The 23,467-nt window shown below is 35.8% G+C and overlaps 2 protein-coding genes across 3 annotated transcripts in view; both read right to left on the bottom strand.

Moving 5' to 3' along the window:
* Positions 1–2,195: 2,195 nt before the first annotated feature.
* Positions 2,196–5,621, bottom strand: BBS10 (Bardet-Biedl syndrome 10; the record flags this gene model as incomplete). The annotated part of the gene is made up of 2 exons (XM_080812438.1): positions 2,196–5,020; positions 5,437–5,621. The coding sequence occupies 2 exons, from the start codon at positions 5,619–5,621 to the stop codon at positions 3,040–3,042; spliced, it is 2,166 nt and encodes a 721-aa protein (XP_080668564.1). The 3' UTR covers positions 2,196–3,039.
* A 4,552-nt stretch (positions 5,622–10,173) lies between these two features.
* OSBPL8 (oxysterol binding protein like 8) overlaps positions 10,174–23,467 on the bottom strand; it is a 150,258-nt gene continuing 136,964 nt past the window's right edge. For both annotated transcript variants that reach the window (XM_080810442.1, XM_080810443.1), the window contains 7 exons: positions 22,798–22,887; positions 21,420–21,556; positions 19,291–19,476; positions 18,860–18,947; positions 15,184–15,289; positions 13,541–13,643; positions 10,174–11,785 (listed from right to left, as the gene is read on the bottom strand). In XM_080810442.1, the coding sequence (XP_080666568.1) occupies positions 11,653–11,785; positions 13,541–13,643; positions 15,184–15,289; positions 18,860–18,947; positions 19,291–19,476; positions 21,420–21,556; positions 22,798–22,887 (843 nt within the window). In that variant the 3' untranslated portion in view covers positions 10,174–11,652. The remainder of the gene's footprint in view (positions 11,786–13,540; positions 13,644–15,183; positions 15,290–18,859; positions 18,948–19,290; positions 19,477–21,419; positions 21,557–22,797; positions 22,888–23,467) is intronic.

The raw sequence follows: 23,467 nt of genomic DNA, 5'->3' as shown, positions 1-23,467 counted from the left end.
GCAAACATGTATTTAAGAGAACAGATTAAATGTAGCAGTTTTATACAATAGGCAGGTCTGAATACTTGGTATAAACAGCTGTGTTTCGGGTGTTGCAGAGAACTACTAAAAGTAGAAGACACTGTCCTTCATGCAGAGTATTACATGCACTTAAAAACCTTTAAAATGAAATATAAATATTGCAAAATTCACATTTTTGAAATGAAGAATTTTCGGCAGGTCGCAGCTGCTCAGGCAGTGGAAGGAGCTGCAGAGGCCAGAAAGCCCAACTATGGGAAGGCTCTGGTGCCCCCCGGCCTGCAACCTGGCCCGCTGCGGCAATGATGCCCAGGAGGAAGGGCAACTCTATCGACAGCGCAGTGAAGGAGGAGCCCAAGAGGAGGTCAGACAGGTTGTCAGCTAAACCTGCTCCTGCAGAAGTGGAAACGACTCCAAAAAAAAAAAAAAAGTAAAGTAGGAAAGGCAGGATCCAAACTTAGGAGACCGTGGTATCTGGGAACTGCTACTGCTGTGCTACTCTAGGCACAACTTTTTCCTAATGAAAAGCCATCCCCGGCGACTCCACAGTCTTGTGACATTTTTAGTGACTAAGATCATGACTGTGAAAGTCTCAATCAGATGTCATACTTGCCTGAAACATAGAAATTTTCTATTTTCCCAAATTTTTTAATAGCAGTGACAGATTTTTGTTTTCTGGCCTGGGTAAAAAAAAATAACAGATATGGTCATCCTGGTTTTTTATGGTAATATAACATGTCACATTCATTGTGCTGCAGAATTTTAAAGACTTAAGAAGACTGAAAATACTACTAAGTCTGGCTTGCAAAGGAAATCCATTATTGTGCTGTGTACATCCCGGTTAGTGCTTGCCCGTTCCTCGCGTACTGTGCTTATTATTCTTGACAATAATCTCAAAGCCACAGCTGAGGCCAGGAGAAAGGCAATGTGTACGTTTTTGAGGATAAAGTTCTCAAGCTAAGGTACAGTGAATCCGTGTGCAAGGGTACATATATCATTATGTTCTTTGAGAACATAATGATTTAAATGTTGTGTTGTTGGTTTGTTTTGCAACTATGTATAAAGGAGTACACTACATCCTTCTATTATAAGAAACTCTGAATTAACCCTAAACAACATTGGAGTTGTTTCCCTGGAATACATTCATGATTGCATTGCTCAAATTGAAGGTCTTTGGAATGAACTTGCTCTTGAGTGTAATGTTTAAAAACTTGAGTTGGGAAAGCAAAGTATATGTAAATCATTGTAATTGTAATTGATTTTGGGTGTAGTATTGAAACCACCTTCTGCAAAGCTGTCACCCTTTTCAGGGGAAATTCACAGTACGATTAATTTCTGTGCACTCAAATCCTAAGTGAGACTTTGGTGTTAGATCTCTTTTCTAAAAGTACAGGTGGAAGCTTAGCACTGCATAATCAATTCTTTACTTAAGCGTTGTACAGAGGGGCACCTGGGTGGTTCAATCAGTTAAGTGTCTACCTTTGGCTCAGGTCATGTTCCTAGGGTCCTGGGACTGAGACCAGCATCTGGCTCCTTGATCCACGGGGAGCCTGCTTCTCCCTCTCACTTTGCCCGCCACTCCCCCTGCTTGTGCTCACTCTCCCTCGGTCAAATAAATAAATAAAATCTTTAAAAAAACAAAAACAAAAACATACCAAATTAATTTAAAGTCTCAAACTTTCTTTTCAGGAAAAAGTTCTACTTTTTTAAAAAAAGTATTCAAAGAAGGGGCACCTGGGTGGCTCAGTGGGTTAAAGCCTCTGCCTTCGGCTCAGGTCATGATCCCAGAGTCCTGGGATCGAGCCCCTCATCGGGCTCTCTGCTCAGCGGGGAGCCTGCTTCCTCCTCTCTCTCTGCCTGCCTCTCTGCCTACTTGTGATCTGTCTGTCAAATAAATACATAAAATCTTAAAAAAAAAAAGTATTCAAAGAAGGTATAAGCAGAGTATGTTAACAGTATTTCTCACAACAGAAAGAAAACAGTAACTCTGTATAAAAAGTTAAGTGAACCAGGAATTTTTCATAAAGGCCAAAAAAATAGCGGATCTTGTAGCATAATGATGGCGTGAACTATGTATTATTATTATCCATCTTTGATTTTTTCTTTTAATAAACTAATTCGCTAAAGTACTAAAGAAAGAAAGAAAGAACAAAAAGGAAGGAAGAAGGACTGATGGACTTTCAAACTATTTATTACTCTTGAACTCTGGCTATGCACCAAATACAAGAAAAGCCAGCACATACATCAATTATTTTTACAAGCTCTTAGGGGACAGGAAAAAATGACAGAATGCATCTCACAACCTTTCTGAAACTAACTTTTAACTACAGAAATGAAAATAAGTGTATAGTGCACAAAGTCATATTGCCAGTTACATATTTAGTGGTGTATGGATAGTGAAAAAATATATCCAGGCTTTCCCACATAAAATGGATATAAATAAGGGGATATTTAAAAGTAAAGACTAATTTATATGCTTGAGAAAAAAAATCAAGACTTTTATTCACTGCTTTAGAGATTATGAGTAGAGAAAATAAATTATTCTGAATGAAGCAAATACTGAATTTTGTACTTTAGACCATTAATATAGGATGACACCTGAAGACTCCATCCAAATCTCAGATTAAATGATTCTATGAACTAAATAAATATGGAAAGGTGAGGACAGACGAAGAGAGTGAAAGAAAATATAGAAAAGCAAAAAGGTGCTATAAGGAAACACCCTCCCATATATACACGAACTAACAGAGAGCTGAGACAGGCACCTGTAAGAGGAAGACAGACACACTTAGTCAGATCTTGGCTTCCCCCGTGTGGAAGGCTTCCTCCTCGGAACTGTTCCATAATATTTTCTAGTATTTGTGTCTGAGTGTCTGCCAACCTCCTAGTGTACTTATTCTAAAGGCTTTTTGAATTTTGATGTTTTCCTAACTAGACTGAATTGATTTGAGAATCAGTTGTCACATCCTTCTTTATTGCTTGAGCTGAATTAAAATTTTGGTTAATAAAAAACTTCCAATTTTATACTTCCTCATCTGAATCTTGGTCATACATTTCCCGAGGCTGTCTCCTAATATTGATTACTAAATCAATGGTTAAAATTTTTGTTAAACACTGAAGAACTGAAGTTAGTAATTGGTATTTACCAGCTACTGATTCCAAACCTGTCTGACTGCTCACAATGTGTTGATTGGTTTGTAGTGCATGGAGAGTTCTTATATATATTTGTGGAAAGCTGTACTTTCCCTTCTTAGACTTATACAGGATTTGGGGAATGCCTAAAAGAGCATTAGCTATTACCATGCTAACCATAGTTTCTTCTGATTGCTGACATTTTCTGGTATAGTTGAGAAGATAGTAATGTAACAGGATCTCAAAATTACCACCCACTGGCAAAACACAACCTGCTGGTAGAGTGGAGCAGCAGTAACTCTGGGAAGTACACATCTCCAATGACTTCTTTCTCACTGGCAACATGTTTCCCTTTCCAGCAATTTTTGTGACTTGTAAATTTTCAGAGGAAATTTCTATTCCAGTGTTTTCTGCTGTTGAATTAGCAGAATTGCTCTCAATAAATGGTTCGTTGTCATCAATTGTCCTGGTTTTAGTTGGAGCTAAACATCTCAGTGTTTCATCTGTCTGGTATGTATCTGTTGGTGTCACTTCTGGTGTGGAACATGGAATACAGGTTTCTAATTCTACACTCGGAACTACCAAATTTGAATATACTTTTAAGTATGTTTGAGTTTTTGCCAGATTACCTTTGTTCTTTACAACTGTGCTCTGATACGGCCTTTGTATTAAGCCATTAACAATTTCTGGCAATGGATTACTTTCTCTGCTATCCTTATAAGTAAGAGGACTTGATGTATGGTTTTGATCACTGGTTTGTATCATGTAATTTAGATCAAGATCTTTAAACAGCTGTCGAAGCATTTTAAATGCCCCATGTAAAGCACCTTCATGTTGTTCAACAAGACCCTGCACTGGTCCACAAAGAACTATACAGTGTGGTATAAACGAACATGTGCTAATCAAACCAAGATGAACATACCTTTTGGATCTCAAGATAAGGGGCTTACAAAATTTCACCAAAGCCGTGTTACAGATTTCATACTGCGAAGAGGCCTGTGGTAGTATAAAGGGAGAAAGACCCATGATCCTCTGGATAAGAGAAACTTCTTCCGGTGATAAACATTCTACTACTGATATGCCATTCAGTCCTGCATAATAAGTAACTAAGTCCGATTGTTTAACACTAGACAGGAGCAATTTTACATTTTGACTCTGTAAATGTTTCACTATTGCTTTTGTCCTTTCCATAATCCAAAACCGAGAGGTCTGAAACTGTGCTTCTGAATTTAGAACAAACTCTGATGCAGAAGCTGAAAAAAGAGGCTGAATGGTTTCTGTTACTATTACTATTCTTATGTCACCATCTGCTGGACAGTATACAGAAAAGTCTCTGTGAAGCACAAGCCCAGCTATGATCCTGGAATCTGAGACAGGAAGGCCGGTGACGCCAACATTCAACTCTACAAAATAGTCATCCACTAAGTCAAATACTTCTTCAAACCCACTTTCACAAGCCATACACTTGAAAAAGTAGTTACACATCAACTGTGAAATAAAGTAGTGATTATTTCTCCCCACTCTTCCACAAAAGTATGCTTCTAGGAGCAGCTCTAAAGAGCTCCTACACAATGTTCTCTCTTTAGTGGATGAAGAAAAGATGGTCAGAAAGTGTTTACTTAAGTAGTGGTCCATAATATAATCTAATATTTGTGTCTGAAACGTCAGAAGAGCTTGAGAAATAAATTTCCACTGACAACAATTTTTCCAATGCCTTCTATGGGTTTGAATATTTTTGGAAATCAAAGAATCCTGTTCTTTGTCTATGACTGTATGAAGTCCTCTGAGTAAATGACAAAGAAAGATAATAAATGTTTTAGCACCATCTCCTGTTTTTCTTAGATGACTGGAAACGCAGGCCACCACCATCCTGTACAGAAAAAGAAATAAAGCAACTCAGATATTCAGAGGGCTGCCTTCACACATGTTAATCAAGATGAAACCATGGTTTCACAACTAAAGTTGTAAGACTTTAATGACTGATGTTTTTAGTTTTACTTTTTACAAAGTTTTACTTTGTTCTATTTTAAGATTCTGGGGTTGGGTGGAGCGAGGAGGGAAATAAATGTTCTTGGGTGTTTGGTAAGATTTGATTTCCAAAAGAACGTTCCACGGGACAACGCTCGAACCCTAAGCATACACTGGTTTCGCCCAAAGTGTCTTCCCAGGAGCACAGGCTGAGGGTTCAGGGAGATGGCCTGAGGTGCTCCGCTCTGGGTTGAAGAGTGGGACAAGAGTACCTGGCTATGGGACGCTGTTACGAGGGGAAATGTGCGACGCGGGTACCTGGCTATGGGATGCTCTAAGTGCAGCGCCTCCAGGAGGCAGCCTCCACTCCGGCTGATCAGCACCTCGCCGGTGGGCTTCGTACACAGAACTTGCCGCCCCTCGGGCCCCACGCAGCAGCTCACGATGGTCTCCAGCACTTCCGTCACCTGCAACGCCGCCTTCGCAGAACCGAGGGCGGCCATCGCGCACAGAGTTGGAAGAGCTTCCGGCCGCAGGCGGCTGAGAACCCGCACCACCGGGGAGGAGAGAGGCGGGGCGGCCGGAAACGGAAGGGGCGGGGAGGAGGTCAAGCGCCGGGGCTGCTAGGCTTACTCCTGTACTGCCCACCTGCCGAGTACCCGGCTGTTAGGCCACGGGTCCCGATAATCCGCGAAGCTGGAAAAGTGGTCAGGGCTTCTCAGGAGCTGTACCTGCACTGCAAACTGCCAGCCCTTCCCCTGCTCCCTGGGTGAATTTATTCCCAGCAGTGGCTTCAACTGCCACCAAATCTGTCTCCCAGGAAACGCCCTTCCTTCCCGGAAGTCCGCACGCTAGGGGAGCCGATGTGGAGGAGGGAATGGGTAGCCCCGATGGAACCGGGTTCGTGCCCCACCCCTGACAAAATCTCTGCGTTGGACTCAGGAGTATTCTGTCCACAGTATCACCAGTTGCCATCCTAACTATCACAAAAACAGCGTCTAGATGCAGGACAGCGGCAGGCTTTCCGCTTTCTGCCGGGGACCTTGCCATATTTCCTGGGCGCGGATTTTTGAAAACCCCAGCCACCACACTTTTTCTTTAGCAGAGGAGACAGATGTGAAAACAGCTACATGGGCGATCACTAGTAAGCTTTAAAAACATAGTGGCCTGAGATTGTTGGATACAACTGCATAAGAGAACAGAACACACTTTAATATATTAAAACGCATTTTTTCCTCTCAAGGATGAAATGGTTAACCCTACTGGTTTAGGATTTAGACCTCGGTTTGCTCTGACATTTATCTGTGACATTAAGTAAACTTTTTTGTCTCCACTTTTCTTAAAAAATGGAGATAATAGACATATAAAGGGAAAACTCTCACAAGGTTTTGCAGAGTGATGATGTTTGCAAAGAGTTTTTTTGTTTTTGTTTTTGTTTTTTGCACGATGCCTGGCACATATACCAAACACTCAACGGCCAAATATTTATAGCACCCCCCCCCAAATTACTGTGATATTCACTAATGTATGGACCCACAAGAAAAGGATTCTTTTGTAAAGTGCAGAAAAGCCAATTAGGAAGATAGGTAATACGGGACACCTATGACAGTGCAGTAAATATTAGACAATTAACCATCTTGCAGATTTTTCATTGAGGTTAAACAAGGAGGGGCTGTTCTCCTTACCTCTTATTCCTACGCACAGGACAGGGGGAACCTGTAAGCCCTCCTCCCCGCCCCCACCTCCAATTAATAAGACAGAACCAAGTGATTATTAGCCAGAAGCAAAATAGACCCGGAGGAGAGAGCAAGAATGGAAGAGGAGGAGGATGGAGGAAAAGAGAAGAAAACCAGACAGGAATGATTTGAAACTCACCTGATGTTGACTCAGTATGGAATAAATGATTTGAGGGGGAAATCTTTTTATATAGGTTTTGTATATATACTTAATAGTGAGTTTTTTCCTGATTCCACCCATCACAAAACAATGGTGGATATAGCTATAGTATACAGATTGGAACAGTGGATTACTCCAAACTTTTAAAAGGAAAGTGCTACCAGCAGGGTTCTATTTAAGTGTACAGTGGAAGAAGAATGGACCTTGAAGTCAGACATGGATTTAAACTTGTGCTTGCCATCACTCTACGTAGCTCCTGGAATCATTTAACTTCTCTGAGTCTCAGATTCTTTATTTATAAAGTTGGGTTAACTTCCACTTACCTTAAGGTTATGATGAGCATTTAAGAAGAATGAACATAAAGCACCAAGGAAAGCATACATAAGGGATTCTAACTATTAAATCCTTCCTAGCCCTTCACCAAAATCCCTACAAAAAAGATTTTTTTTTAATTTAAAAACTAGGATGAAGTAAGTCATCATATGTTATATTCAAAGTCATGTGATCACAGTTAGCTCTTTTTAAGAATTTTATTCAGAATGCCTACATGTAGAAGTTAGCATCATTTTACAGATTAGAAAAATTCAATTCTTTTGTCTCTGCAAACATTTATAATAGGTTATTAGGAATAACAGATTAGAAATGTGATACATTACAAAACAGTTGCCTATGACTATCTGTACATCTACTATGCACCTTAGGGAAACGATTTGACAGTGTGCTGTACTTACACTGCAGATAACATACTTTTATTCTATTATACAAAACTGACCAGTGGTAGTGTTTGAATTGATAAATGGCCATTCAACAGTATATTTAACTTAGATGAATATTTAGCATGCTAAAAAGTGAAAAAATTTTCAACTGAAGTTCTGTGGCTCATTAGTTCAAATGTTTCATGGCATTTTTAAAATAAATTTCAATATTATAATACTAAAATAATTTTACATGATAAATGCAAAAAGATAATATTTTCTAAACATTTTAGAAAGTATATTCACATTCATTTTGTCATGGGTTTCTTGTGGCTCTTCTAAATATGTTAATCATATGAAGGAGACACTGGTCTTATACAATTTTAACAGTCCATCCTCAATTAAAAACTGTAACAAAACAAACAGTATGTTAAAGAGTAACAAAAAGTAACTTAAATATACTAAATTCACACACTGTATGTAAACAAAATGAAACCAAATTACATAATAGTGGCAGATTACACATTTTAAAGAATTTCTTTATCCATGTAGTCAAATGAGATAGAAGTTGAAATGTAAACTTACTGATTTGTACGGTGTTACCCCTTATTGTTTCAAATTGGAAAATTTGGTATAAATGCTAATATTAGTATTTTATTTCTGTACATTTAACATAATTCAAAATAATCTACAGCATCATGTATGGCTCATCAATATTGCCATTATCACTGTATATCAACCCAAAAAAAACCCCAAAATATATTCATTACTCATTAGAAATGCTAAACACTGGAAAAAGGGGAATTTTATACATTTATTTTCTTAAATATTTGACTAAGATATTCTTCAAAAAGTTAAAACTGCCTTCTACAGAATTTTATGTGTATATGGCACAAGTTGACACCCAAAACAGTGTGAATTCCATCAAAAAGGCACTGTTTACAATACTCAGAATACTCTGACACGTCTACTTCAATGATATCTGAGAGTGAATATATGTGAAATAGTTAAATAGACAAACCCTTATAAAAGTACAGCATTACTGTTTATATATACTAGAGCTATATAAAAGGAAATAAAATGACACAGAGAAATGACCCTTTATGACAAGTAAGCCTATAAACACTTTGAATTATACTGGAGAGTTCTATAACACAAAAATAACAAAAAGTATTTTGTTAAAGGCACAAAAGCGTGAATACTAAATGAGTGTTGTATTTTACAAGGCCAACTTTCTCAATGGAATGGTGACAAAGATTACACTGTACCTTTACAAGTGATACAAAAAAGTACTAATATGAAATACAAATAAAATATCTATTGCTGAAAATTACTTGTTTTGCATGCCCTACTTACTATCTATTCCTGGGCCAGCTACACCTCACTAAGTGGTAGATAATTGAAGGCATAGTACATTTAATAACCAAAACAAATGCAAATGTCAATAATTATTACTATCTAAAATTTCCTGTGAAAAAATAAAATTTTTGATCAAATGGAAAAAAAGTGGTCATAAGATCTTATTCCTAGAAATTGTCATGAGATTCTCAGGCAACTGGAACTGTAATCACAATTTTTATGAATCCATGTTTGAAGGAATATTAATTTCAGGTAGAGAACATTCAAAGTCAATTACATATATGGCTACATACAAAGTTAATTATGTGTTTTAAAGGATTCACATACTAAGCCTAGTATAAGCACTGATCTAAAACTAAGCCACCAATTCCTGAGTTTTGTGTTCAGTTCACAGAAAGGAACTCATACAACTAAAAGCATAAGACCACTCGATTAGAATATATGCTTTCAGTGTATAAGAAACAGTCATGAGTAACCCTGCTCTTTTTCATGAAATAGTTTTTGACTCAAGTAAAGAACCCAAAACATTGCCTTAAAAAAAAGAAAATAATTACCTTTCCAGTCCTAGAAGATACCTATACAAATAAAACACTATTTAGACCACATGAAAATAATACACAAGTGGGTAAGATTAAAACCCCAAAGTGGGGTTATCAACAAAAAATTTAAAGTAAGTTTTCAGGGTTTAATGATGAAATGATTTTTGTGATCAGCCAATCAAGTTATATATGATATAAATACTAATTTAAACCATAAAAAGGATGAAATTGTACAATATTTACAAAATATCATCTATCAATGAATAGGCAGTTGAGCATACAACATTGGTAACAGAAAGTAAGGACAAAAATTATATTGACAAGTCTGAAATACCAAGAGATCCATCCTGTTCTGTGTAGTCGTATTATACCTATACTTACACCAGGTGTAGGTATATCTTACTTATATTTCAGTCAATTAAAAAAATGTTTTCGCATGTACATATGGAATACAGCATTATTCTGCCAAAACTACATGGGAAATGACTCTTTTTAAAACCTAAGGCTACTTAAGATAGCTATATTGGGGGAAAAAAGCAGGCTCTTTTTCATCACTTTCCATTTTTGTAATTTAGCAATCATTCCTTAATTTTATATTTATCATGGCATAAACAGTTGATTGTAATCTTGCTAGTGTCTCACATCTCTTCTTAATCCAAGGCAAATGTAGCCAGAAGTTATTATTTTATTTTTATTAATAGCCATTTTGAAATCTGTATTTTCAGGATTCTGAGATCTTAGGAAAACATGTTCATAAGCTTAACTACATTTGCAAAAATTGCTTCTGAGGAATGTAAATATTTTTGAAAAAAGTAAAAATATTACCCCCTCCCCAAATTAGGAAAATGTTTGCCTGATCCTGAACAAAAAAAAATCTTGAATAATTGTGGTTTTATCACAGAATGAAGCTGCTCAGAGGAGGAGAATAAGGAATTGAACTTCAGAACTTGATGCTCTTCTTAAATGCTCAACTTATTGCACACTTTAAAGAAACCAATTTTAATGTACACATAAATGCTACCAAACAAAGTGTCCTTTCTTATCGCCTTTCTCTTTTTTGGCTTTTGAAATAAATATTGGCTATAATTTTTTCTATTCTATTTGTTCACTGAACACACTAGGATCTAAACGAAAGCTAAAATACATGTTTCATAATGAAAGAAACATAAATTATCAGAATTTCATATGCCCTATAAACATCCCCAGAATTTGGCATATGCTATTAGACCAATGGAGTTACAAAAAACAAAAATAAGAAAAAAGAACAGCAATAAATTTTGACCAAACTTTTTAAAGCAAGTGCTTAAGGTGGAATTGTATAGGTATAAGAAAGATATAAAGAACAGATCCAAATAGCTGCATACCAATTTTTTATATTGATATACACACACATACATTTATACTTTTATCTATAAATACTAAATTCTAGGGGTTAAAAAAAATCATGTGTAAACTTTTAAAAAAGCAATTTGCCATCTTGTCTCTCTCAGTACATCAATTTTGACTACACTTTGTTCTTGCTATTTCTAAGAAGACAATTGATCTGGGTGCTTTGGAAATGATTTTTTTTTTTAACAGGACTGTGTTTTGAACTACTGATGTCTATTATGCCATCATTTCCCATTCTGTAATTCCTTACTGATAAAAGTCTTGTGCCTGTTTTATGAAGAAAATAGATTGCTATATATATTTCATAAGAATGTTAATGCTATATCTCAGAACATACTATAGAATACAAAGACTACTGTCAGATATACATAAGACACAATTGTGTATACATGTGGATTTATCATACTCACATGTAAACACATTGTCACAAAAGCTAGAAATGTTCTGGCACTTAACACATAGCTCACTTTAATAACCAATAGTTCTTATTTCAGGTTAAGGATAAAATGTATGAAAGGTCAACACCTCTACATTTATCTCTAAGATTTTTGTTTTAGAAATATTGTGACGTTTTAATAAAGACCAAAGCAACTTGGACATTTGGTCCCAGGCCAAATCTGATCATTCCTGGTCATTGATTCAACTGTAAGGAACTTCTACTTGAACATGAAGTTTATCATAACTTGAAGCAAAATCAGGAGGAAAATGATGAAGTAGTCTTTTTGTTGCAGAAAATAATCCGTGGCAGGCGTGCTTGAAACTAAATGATTTCGAAGAGCCATAATATTTCTACAAAAATAAGAAACAATAAATTTTATAATTACATGTCAAAAATGTTAGCAGAGAACTCACAATTTGATATATGAGTCTTATTAGTAAAGTCTTAGTTAACCAAACACTTAATTACATTATCTAAAGTACTAGTTCAATCAATTATGATTACCTAAACAGGAAGCTGATTATTCTACATGAAGCCATTTTTAGGTCTTGTCTAAATCTATATTCCATGTTATACCAAAAATATTACTCAATGATGTTCATCAAACATAATGTTAAAACTTGATGATATAAAAATCTATCATCTTTCTCTCAGTGTTTTTAAAACAAAAATTATACCTTTTAAGTTGGCCCATTAAGGTTCTTTTACCTTCACTTTAGGGAAGATAGAAATAGAGTTGGAGAAAAATGTTAAATTCTCCAGGAAAAAATAATACAATAGATTTCATAACATTCCTAACTTGAAAAATGCTACATAGGCACTTCATATGCTAACAAAATGTTAACTTAGTCATGAAATGAGCTTATGCCATCCTCATGCTATCCTAAATGCTTTTGGCTAAAAACACAGAAAAACTGGTTAGTGAAGACACCCCACCCCACTCTCACCCCAACTTCTTCTATTAACATGTTTTACCAGTATAGAGAAAGAAAGGAAGCAAATGAACAAGTAGGCTCATTAATTTATACATCTAATTAAACTAGGAAACGAAAATTTTATATAAGGGCTGATGACATCAAGATGCAGAAGACAAGCCCCCTTCTGTAAAAGTGCTCATGGTCCAGTGGGGGCAGTGGGGGCAAGGTCAGCAGACACACACAGTAACAACTCTGTAGTCTAGTAAATGCTCAAAATCATTATGTATGGAGAACTGTACAAGGAAAGTGGAGAGATTAATTACAGGGCATGGTGAGTAATGAGAAATGTTAGTAAAAGGGTGGTATTTGAATTATATTCTGAAGGATAAACAGGGATTTTCTTAATGGGCAGGGTATGAGGAAGAACAATTCAGTGTTGGCAAAGCTCCAAAGATGACACAGCACAGTGTACCCTGGAGATGTGAGGAGCTTCATTTAAAGAACTAGAACATGGGACAGGTGTAGGGGAATGGCAGAAGATGAGGGCTGTAAATGAAAACAGCAACTAAATGTAAGCTGTAAGATCACTAAGAGAAAAATCACCTTAAAAAAAAAATTTCTCTGACACAGCAATGGGAGGCAACCAGTCTGCACTCACGCTAGCTTAGCAATGGAGCAGGAACGATCAGGACCCTTCCCCCTCCAAGGAGACTTCCTACATGTTAATGACCTTGTGCTGCTGGATCAGGAGAGGTGTGAAGGGTCTGGAACTACAAAAAGAGCACTCAAAGGTCTCAGGCTATTTAACCATTGCTATGAAGTATTTCCGTATTTCAACAACTGATGCACTCCAATTAAAAATCAGCCATGTACAAAGGGATGGCAGAAAACTTTGTTAGTCGACTTTCTCAGAAACCACCCCACTTTCACACCTAACTATATTTCTAGTATGCTACAGCAGTTAAGATTCTAATTCTACTCTCACAGATGAGAAAAAACCACCACTTTCCCCCCATATTTTAGTGGTGAAGGAATTTCATAAGCTTTAGTCACCAGGCAATAGAAACCAAGGTTCTCTTTTGGCCCAACAATGTTATAAAACTGTAAAGTTTGCATATAATTTCCTACATAACAGGATTCTTAACTCTCCCTCTAGACTTAAATAAACAGCCACTGTCCATATATTACCTTTTAATTTCTTCCTGTGTTTGTTTTATAGATTCGATGGAATTTTGAATGTCTCCCAGTTCTATCCCTTTCTTTCTTCTTGTATTTGGTTTTACTGACTGAGCTGAAAAGACATTTGGAATGAAATTGGTGAAAACAGCAACCACATTTAATTATAAACAATTTACATTTCAGCTTAATGATTCTTGTACAGTAAAATTTTCCTAGGCATTACTTTTATGACTTAGAGAATAATGTACTAATACTCTGCATTTTTAAAGTTTCAATCATATCACTTCAAAACTAGAAAACTACAAATATGTTTAAAGTAACCACAAATTAGCTACATTTTAGATGGCATCAGTTTTTAAAAACTCATTAAAATAGACAAGAATAATTCATTAAAAATACATGTATACCTTTTCTGTACATTTTTACTGTCGACCAGTACACTGTACTCAAACCTTATATCCATTCCTTCCTTTCTGTTTTTGTTCAGATCTTAACCTCTCTCCACGTCTCAGCTTTCTCATTTGTAAAATAGGAATAACAATAATGTCATGCAAACTTCACATGGTGATAGTACAGTGTATTACATCTAGCTTGGCACATATTAAGTACTTAGTGAATGTCAGCTGATAAATTACAGGCAAATAGCGGAGTGTGTAAGAGAGTGAATTAAGGAACCAAAATATCTGTATATATTACATATACATACTGCCTTATGGGATATGTGACCCTGAGCAGGTAAATCTGTGTCTCAATTTCCTTTTCTGTAAAATGGGAACAAAACAGTATAACTAATACTGCCCCCTCTAGCACACCAGTACCCTGTGACTCATACTTTTAAACTTTTATTGATTTTATTCCTCTTTTACACCGGAAATCTTGCCCCCTACCCACACACCCCTCAAGCCTAGATTGCTATAATCCATTAGAAATCCTAATAATTCATTAGGGTTCCTCTAAGAACTTTCCTCAAACTGAATTCAGCTCCCTTTCCCTTAAACTGTTATTTGTTGTCTACTAACTTCCTGGCATTTATCATTTATTCACCTCTAGTGTTATCTCTGTAAAAATAAGCTACCCAGCTTAGTGTGAGCTTAGTAGAGAACTACAGTTTTATTTTCTCAGATATTACCCGAATCCTTTCTTGATTATATCTCAGTGTAATTCAAGACATTTTACACATTATCTGACTTGAACAACAATGGCATACTATTTTAGTCCATAATTTTGATATAGTTATATTTTTACTTGTCTGTAACTCCTAAACACTACAAGAATTTATTCTAAAAATGGAAAACATTTTCGAAGCATGGAAATGAGTTCAAAGCTCGAAAATTGCTTCCTGCATTGAATCTAGGAAACCATCAACAATTTTTCAGAAGCTAACAAGATATAAGAATTAGTACTACAGTGCGGTTCTTGATTTTCATGTTCTCTCTTGCCTTTCCCTTGTGACCTGGTCTTGAAACTTATCTATAACCTAAAATAGCTTTTTTTTCAAACCACCTCTGTCTCCAAACTCCTACATTAACTTCTTGATTTAAATATGATAAATACTTTTCATATATTAAACATAATATAGTAATATCCCCCCCCCTTTTTACAGTAATATCCTTTTAAAAGTTTAGTGAATAGTCTGTAGTAAATATTTTTACCTTCACTTCCAGATGAGTCCTGGATATCAGGTTCTGGGGAGGAATAGCCTTTTGCCACTTTCTTCTGTTGCCTGGTTGGCTTATGTTTCATTTTTGGGACACTAACCTGAAAAAGAACCCATGCTATGTGAATTTGCAATGAATTTTTAAATTAAAGATCAATGTTGTACAACTGTCAAAACTATCTATTCATGGGTGCAGTACACTGAAATAAAAAGAGATGAAATAGTCTAATTAAAACTTAACAAGATGTGATACACTTAGACAATCAAATTATTAAATTATAATAAGAAACATTAATTTGGCACAAAAAACAAAAAAAATTTAAAAAATATGCAATGAAGAGTTTCTCTTCACTCCTGAACTCTATCAACAAAAATACTTACTATTACTTTGTATATCCTTCAAGAGACATTTCTATACACACAAAAATATGAATATAGACTCCCCCCATACTTCTAACTGCACTAGTCAATATCTCTAGTTCAATGTCAAATAAAAGTGTTCTTTTTCAATTGCATTTATCTTGTTCTCAACATTAGAAACATTCCCTTGAATAATGCTGGGTTTCCCATAAGATTATTCACTTACTTTTAATAATATCTGGATAATGTAGAAGGCATCTTTTTTTTAAAAGTTTTTATTTGAGAGAGACAGTGTGTGAGTTAGCAAGCACAAGTAGGGGGAGGGGCAGTGGGAGAGGGAGAAGCAGACTTCCACTGAGGAGGGAGCCTGAATAAGACTCAATCCCAGAACTCTGAGATCATGACCTGAGCTGAAGACAGATACATAACCAACTAAGCCACCCAGGTGCTCTGTTGTAGAGCATGATTTAAACTTTCAGAAAGTAACAACAAAACAAAACAAAAAATTAAAAAAAAAAACTTATAGAAAGTATTTGAATGCATGCACAAGATTCAGAAGTATATCAAAGGATTAACTAAGACTAAATTTTTCTTCAAATAATGTACTTAAGACTCTATTAATAGGCTTGCAATTTTGGAGGTCAATCCTAAGGTTAAAAACTCAAATTCAAGAGAATATACTAGAATCAAAAGGGTAAGGTAATTTACATGTTTAGAAAAACTGGGAACCAGTTATCATAACTCCTAGATTCTACTCATACTATTCTAAATAGGAATTATCCATCAATTACCTATTCTTTTGCAAAATCTTATTCAAGACTGAAATTCAAATAAAATTTCTATAATTTTATTACAGAAATTAAGCAATGAGCAGATAGGTTCTAGATTCAGCCTAAACTATGCCCTACTTCAAGTCACAGGGACTCAACATTATAGGATTAGAATCCAAATCCATATTCTTACAGTAGTTCAAACTGGAGACTGATAAAGACTGGTGAGAAGTATTTAAAATGACAAAGGGAGTCAGCAATTGATCTCTCAATAAATTCCACCTTTAGGAGGAAATACAGATGCCCTGTCTCTATCATGCTAACATTGTTAAAGGAAGAAAAAAAAATTTTTAATGTTTTAAAATTTATGTTTTTAAAAATATATTATTAAGAGAGGGAGGGAGGGAGAGAGAGTGAGGAGAGAGAGAGAGAGAGAGAGAGAAATCTTAGGAAGGCTCCATGCCTAGCATGGAGTCTGATTCAGGGCTTGATCTCACAACCCTGAGATCATGACTTGAGCCAAAATCAAGAGTCAAATGCTTAAATGACTAAGCCACCCAGGCACCCCTAAAATGTTTTATAATTTCTAAATAGTGATACCATGTATGTGTACAGATATACATACATATATAATAAATTTTTCCATCTTAGCCATTTTTAGGTGTACCATTCAGTAGTATTAAGTAGATTCACAGTATTGTGCAAATGTCACAGCTACTTCTAAAACATTTTCATCATCCCAAAGAGAGACTAATAATTAAGCAACAACTTCCCATTCTCTCTTCCCCTCAGTCCAGTAGCCTCTTTTTCACTTTAGTTATTCTATTTTTGAGCTCCAGAATTTGGTTCCTTTGCGTAATTTCTCTTTATTGACATTCTAATTTTGTTTATGTATCTTTTTCTTGGTTTTCTTTAGTTCTTTGTTCCTGTTCCCATTTAACTCTGTGGGCACATTTGAGACAACTGTTCTAAAAACTCTGTCTGCTGAGTCTGACGTCTGGATTTCATCAGGGATGGTTTCTGTCAATTTTTTTTTTTTTTTAAGATTTTATTTATTTGACAGAGATCACAAGTAGGCAGAGAGGCAGACAGAGAGAGAGAGAGGGAAGCAGGCTCCCCATTGAGCAGAGAGCCCGATGTGGGACTTGATCCCAGGACCCTGAGATCATGACCTGAGCTGAAGGCAGCGGCTTAACCCACTGAGCCACCCAGGTGCCCGATCTCTGTCAATTTATTCTGTTCCTTTTAATGGGTCATGCTTTCACGTTTCTTTGTATGCCTTGTTATTCTTTATGGAAAACTGGAATCTGATTGTTATAATGTGGTAATTCAGGAAATCATATTCTCCACCTTCCCCAGGGTTTGCTGTCTTCTGGACTAATGAAAACTACAGTACTCCATTTGTTCAGTAAAGTCTCTAAATTGTTTTTGCAGACTGTATTCCTTGTTCATGGTTACTGAAATCTCTGTTCCTTAGCTTGTGTTCAGCTAGCATTTTGACAGAAGCTTCCTTGAACACCAGTAGCTAAACAAACAAAAACAAAAACAAAAACAACCACAAAAAACAAAACAAAACAAAACAACTCTCCCAGCCTTAGCAGACTGGCTCTGCGTAACGGCTCTCTTTCAACACTAAGTCAGGCTTGCACATGTCTTTTTTGAGCAAAAGCATTTTGCCTTGGACATTTCCATGGTTTTCTAAAATCCCTGATTCCCTAATTTCCCAAAGATTCTTTCCCTAGCTTTTGTTTCTGGCCTTCCACAGTCTATTGTTTTGTTTCAGTGGTAATCTTTTGCCCTAGGATTGGGCAGGCTGTCAGTATGGCTCACAGCAATTCCAAGCAATGCCTGCAGCCTTCGTGCTGGAGCTCTGAGTTAGTGACAACAAGCATCCTTCAAGGTAGCCGCCAGAGAGGTTACAACAGACAAACACAATTTGTGAATAAGGTCTACTCTGCTTCCTCTGGAACCACATCTCACAATGGGAATCTGGGGACCCTTCAAGACTACCAGTGCACCCATGAGAGTTAGGGTAAGGATAAGTAAAAATGCCATAAAGCTTTCCTACGGCTTTGAGGTCACCTCTGTCTTGATTTAGCATTCACTTTGATGCTGCAAACTTCTGACTATTTTCCATAGTTTTGGAAAATTTGGTTCTGATAATTTTTGCTTGCTTTTTTGTTTCTTTGAAGGGACAAGGGCTTAGAGCTGCCTACTCTGCCATTTTGCTGACCCCAAATTTTAAATTTTGAAGCCAAGTTTTAAACATTGGTGGCCAAAGATACTAAGGGTTTTAAAAATTTGTATGCCTATGTGTGCCTGGGTGGCACACTTGGTTAAGGGTCCAACTCCTGGTTCTGGCTCAGGTTATGATCTCACAAGTTGTGGGATCAAGCCCTGAGTCAGGTACCATGCTCAGGGAGGAATCTCTCTCCCTCTGCCTTGCTCACTTTCTTCTTCTAAAACAAACAAATAAATAAATAAATCTTTAAAAGAAAAATTTGCATGCCTAGCAGGTCTTGTTACTTTTTTATTACATACCATTGGAGTGCGATGTTTTACTTTGGTCTGGATAACACCATCTTTTTCAAACTGTATCATATCATTAAGTGGATCCCATGGTCTAGTACTGAAAAAATGAAAAAAAAAATCCCACTTGTTTAATAACTGAACAAAACACTCAAATACTTTGCCAAAAATGTATTCTATAAATAGATTTACATTAGCAATTATGAACCTAGCTGTAAGATTAAGATTTGTCATATCTAATCTTCTGATCCTCAGCTTATTTTGTAGACTACTTTCATGGGGTCAAATTTATAATGAATGAAACATCAAGTTTAAAAACCTCATACTAATTTATATATATGGCTTAATGAAAAACTACTTTAACTAACAGTAAAAATTACAGAAATAAAGGCAAAAAACTATGTTGGTATATTGTTTGTAATATATTCTTTTTAATTACTTACTCTGCAAACTTGTAATGCCACTCCCCCGTGAGTGAATCAAGCTCAAATAATTTGCATATCCATTCTTCACTTTTTGTTTTCCGATCTCTGGCAGCTTGTCTTTGAGCTTCTTCTAAAACATACTTCTCTTGAGTAGCTTCCGTTTGGTCTTTAGCATTTATGGCTCGAGTTACCCGCTGCCAGAGTCTAATACATTTGCAAAAACAGCAATAAAGAGCAAGAGAAAATCAAATCTACATAGAATAGACTTGAATCCCCTTGAGAGAAAATGGTACCCATGTGGGTTTTGGGCTTTGAAAAAGCTTATGCTCATAGGCATCAAAATGTGTCAAGAGATTAAAAAGTGGTGCCTTGAGTAGAGAGATCACAGTGGAGACTAATTTTTTTTCTCACCAGGAGAGAGATATTACCTGGGTTCTTAAACATATGGCAATGAATGGTGCTGACCCAAGATGATAAGAATATAATGAAGGCTTGGGGCACCTGGGTGGCACAGTCAGTTAAGCGTCTGCCTTCGGCTCAGGTCATGATCCCAGGGTCCTGGGATCGAGCCCCACATCGGGCTCTCTGCTCAGCGGGGTGCCTGCTTCCCCCTCTCTCTCTCTGCCTGCTTCTCTGCCTGCCTGTGATCTCTCTGTCAAATAAATAAAATCTTAAAAAAAAAAAAAGAATATAATGAAGGCTCGAGAATCTATATTTTTAAGCTCCCTGGATGATTATTACTGTTTAAGATTCACTGGCTTCAAAGATCCAATACTGTAATGCCAGGCTTCTCAACCTTGGATGCATGAATCATCAGGAACTTTTAGAATCAAAACCTTGGGGGTAGGCCCAAGTATTGGTTTTTAAAACGTTTTCCAGGTGATTTTGATGTGTAGCCAGTGTTGAGAACCAATGATATAACAGAAAGGACTGAGGTGAAATCTTTTCCCCTACTAAAGTATAGTTTTTTTTTTTAAGTTACTTTTTTTTATCAGACAAATAAAGATATACTATCTATAATCCATCTACCTAGGAAGACAGCATGTTGTGACTGAAAGAACACAAGCTTTGGAATCAGAGTTGGAATGAATTCTTGGCTGGTGAACTAAAAGTTACTTATCCTAAGACTCATTTCCTCATCTTTAAAATATGTTAAATTAAATTCACACCTCAAAAATTGCTGTATGCCTTGGCAAAGCTTCACTCTTGATAGAGAGCATCATGTGGTTATAGTTGAAACAATTTTTAGAACTGGTCCATACATATTCTTCCATTTTTGACAACCTCAATTTTGAATGTAGAAGGAAAGTACACAGACATGTATCCTCATGACAATGAGATATGAGAATGACATGCATGATAAAACATGTAGTGAGAGCTACATTGTGTAATGTACATAAAGTACTGGTAGAGTGTCTCTTACACAGAAAACTTCTAACACAAAGAAATATATAATAAGAATAGAACTGGGCAATACTTAAACAATATTTTTGGTTCAAAAGTATAAGAGATCAGCAAGAATTTCACAACTTAAGAACAGAAATTATACTGGTAATTATTACCCAACTAATGTAAGTCCTCTAGAAGCCTGCATATCCTGTGACATAATTCTTTTATTTTGAAAACCAAGAGTAATTAGTCCCATGATTTTATATAAAGAGAACATAAGTTTATTATTTTTGTTTTTAATAGGCCCTGGGGCAGATAAGAAGAGAAAGGAAAAAATGGGAAGCTTTAGTTTAAAGCTGCAGAAAACCAGGATGATTTGTATATTTATTTGACATTCACATATATCAAAAAAAGGTCCTAACACATCCCAAAAATGTTAAATTATTTTGCCGAATTAAAATGTGACTGAAAACTGACAGAGAAAAGTGTCCATACTATTAAGGGATTAAAAAACACTCTTTAGGGACGCCTGGGTGGCTCAGTGGGTTAACGCCTCTGTCTTCGGCTCAGGTCATGATCCCAGGGTCCTGGGATCAAGCCCCCCATTGGGTTCTCTGCTCAGCAGGGAGTCTGCTTTCCTTCCTCTTCCTCTGCCTGCCTCTCTGCCTACCTGTGATCTCTGTCTTTCAAAAACAAACAAACAAACAAACAAACACTCTTCAATATTCATGACATTAGCTGACAAATGGTATACTTACTTCTCTGATTCAAAATCCCCCTGCTCTTCAAATTTTACAGTGTGCCTTATTAATCTCCACTGCTTAATGTCTGGTGTTGGATTCCAGAAAACCTCTGAATTATCAGTCTTTTTGTCATTAATAAAAACTTCGCTATCCTACATTTAAAGAAATTAAAAATTAATGTAGAGAATTTTCATTATTTAAAAAGAATTATTTAGTATAACAATATAATAATACTTTCTTCCTGATGTAATCCCACAGTTAAACACATTTTTAAAACAAATACAACTAGCACTTTTCTAAAGGTCCCAAATCTCATCATTTTATAAAATCATTAAATATGTAACACTAGTCATTTAAAAAATTTCAACACACAAAAAGTTCACGAGATTTCACAAGTTTTACTTAATAAACAAATTTCAAACAATTACTTGCAAAAACCTCAACAACCATTTCAGAACTGTCAAAGTAGAGCACAGTATTTGTTAGAACTACGAGATGCTGTTGACTATCTATGTACTCAATATATACAAAAACCTCAACGAGCTTTTCTTAGCATTAAAAATTTTAGCACAATCTTAGAAATTTCATTTCTTTAAAAATATTTTTTTTATCTTTTTTCCAAATGATTTTTGGGTAGAAGTAAATTTTTAAAATTACAGAGCATATGTGGCCTCTTGGTTGAGTCTCTAGATCCAATTTCATTTTCTCATCACACTTCTCATCATTTTCTGCTTATTACAATGTGGAAAATAGCATATACTCCGTGTTCACAGAGACTGCATCTAGCCAGTACCATGATATATCCTTCTCATTCATTTAAGCTCCTCTTAACAAAATTACATAAATGTGAATTTACGTCAGTAGAGAAAGAAAAACCATTGCTCTCAAATACCACTGTATCCTTTCCATGTTCCTCAAAAGGAAATGTAACTCTAACTGGAAATGCCTCTTTCTTCGAGGTGAGAGGCAGTATACTGCTCTGAGTAGAAGCACAGCCCTGGAGCCAGAGAGCATGGGCTGGAATATTGCTCCATCATTTTGAGCAAATTAAACTCTCTGTGCCTCAGTGTCCTCCTCTGTAAAACAGAGACAGTTAACAGAACCCACCTCATACAATTGTTTAGTATTAAATGAATTAATAAGAGTAACATTTTTAGACAGTGCAGTACATTTTAAGTGGTAAGTGTTAGCTATTTTTATTGAATTAAAGTTTTGGAAAGATAAAGTATTACATGATAACAGTTCAATGCCAAAATATTTGTTAAGCTGAAGCTTATGTTGAATAGTGATGATGCTTTTAGCAATGGAATAAGTGAACTTATAAAATGTTATGTTAATTTTTTTTTCACAGAATAAAATTCTTTTTCTAAAGCTAAAATACAAAAATACTTACCCAATGGCCTTCCAAAGTAGCTAGGACTTCTTTTCCCAATTTAAGTTTCCCTGATATTTGATTAACACAGTCACTACTACCTAGAAATGGCTTTTAAAAGAGAAAAATGTTAAGAAATATTTTGCTTTTAACTTATATTTACATATAATGCAGACAAAAAGGAATGAAAGATGTAATTGTATAGTTACAGTGCTACCGAAGGCAAAAAGGGAGAAATTTCAGTCAGAAATGTTCCATGAAAAGAAATTGGAATTTGTGGGGGAAAAAAGGTAAAAACAGAGTGTGTGAAGTCCAAATAAACGTAGTAAGAAAGATCACTAATGATGACTCATGCCCCCTATGCTCTCTTCCGACTCAACTCTGGTCCATCAATGTTGTAGTCTATATTTAAATAATAGTCAGTGGACTTGAGGGACTTAATTCATCTATTAGAATAGCCCTTCCTTCAAAACAACAATAAAATAATAATCAACCAATAATTAACCAAAAAATCCTCCAAAAATCAAATTAGAAGAAATACAGTTGGAGTTATTATATTCTCTCATCAGTAACAAAATTTTGATGTTCCAATCTACCCCTTAAACGTGTCAGAAATTACTTAAGACATCTTTAGTCATTATTTTCAGATATCATTATCAGCATACAAGCAAAAAATCTGCTAAGATTAAAA

This window comes from Martes martes, assembly GCF_963455335.1.
Source record: "Martes martes genome assembly, chromosome: 8".
In the NCBI taxonomy this organism is placed as follows: Eukaryota; Metazoa; Chordata; class Mammalia; order Carnivora; family Mustelidae; genus Martes; species Martes martes.
The sequence above is the reverse complement of the archived record's forward strand: the minus strand, read 5'-3'. Positions and strand labels throughout refer to the sequence as shown.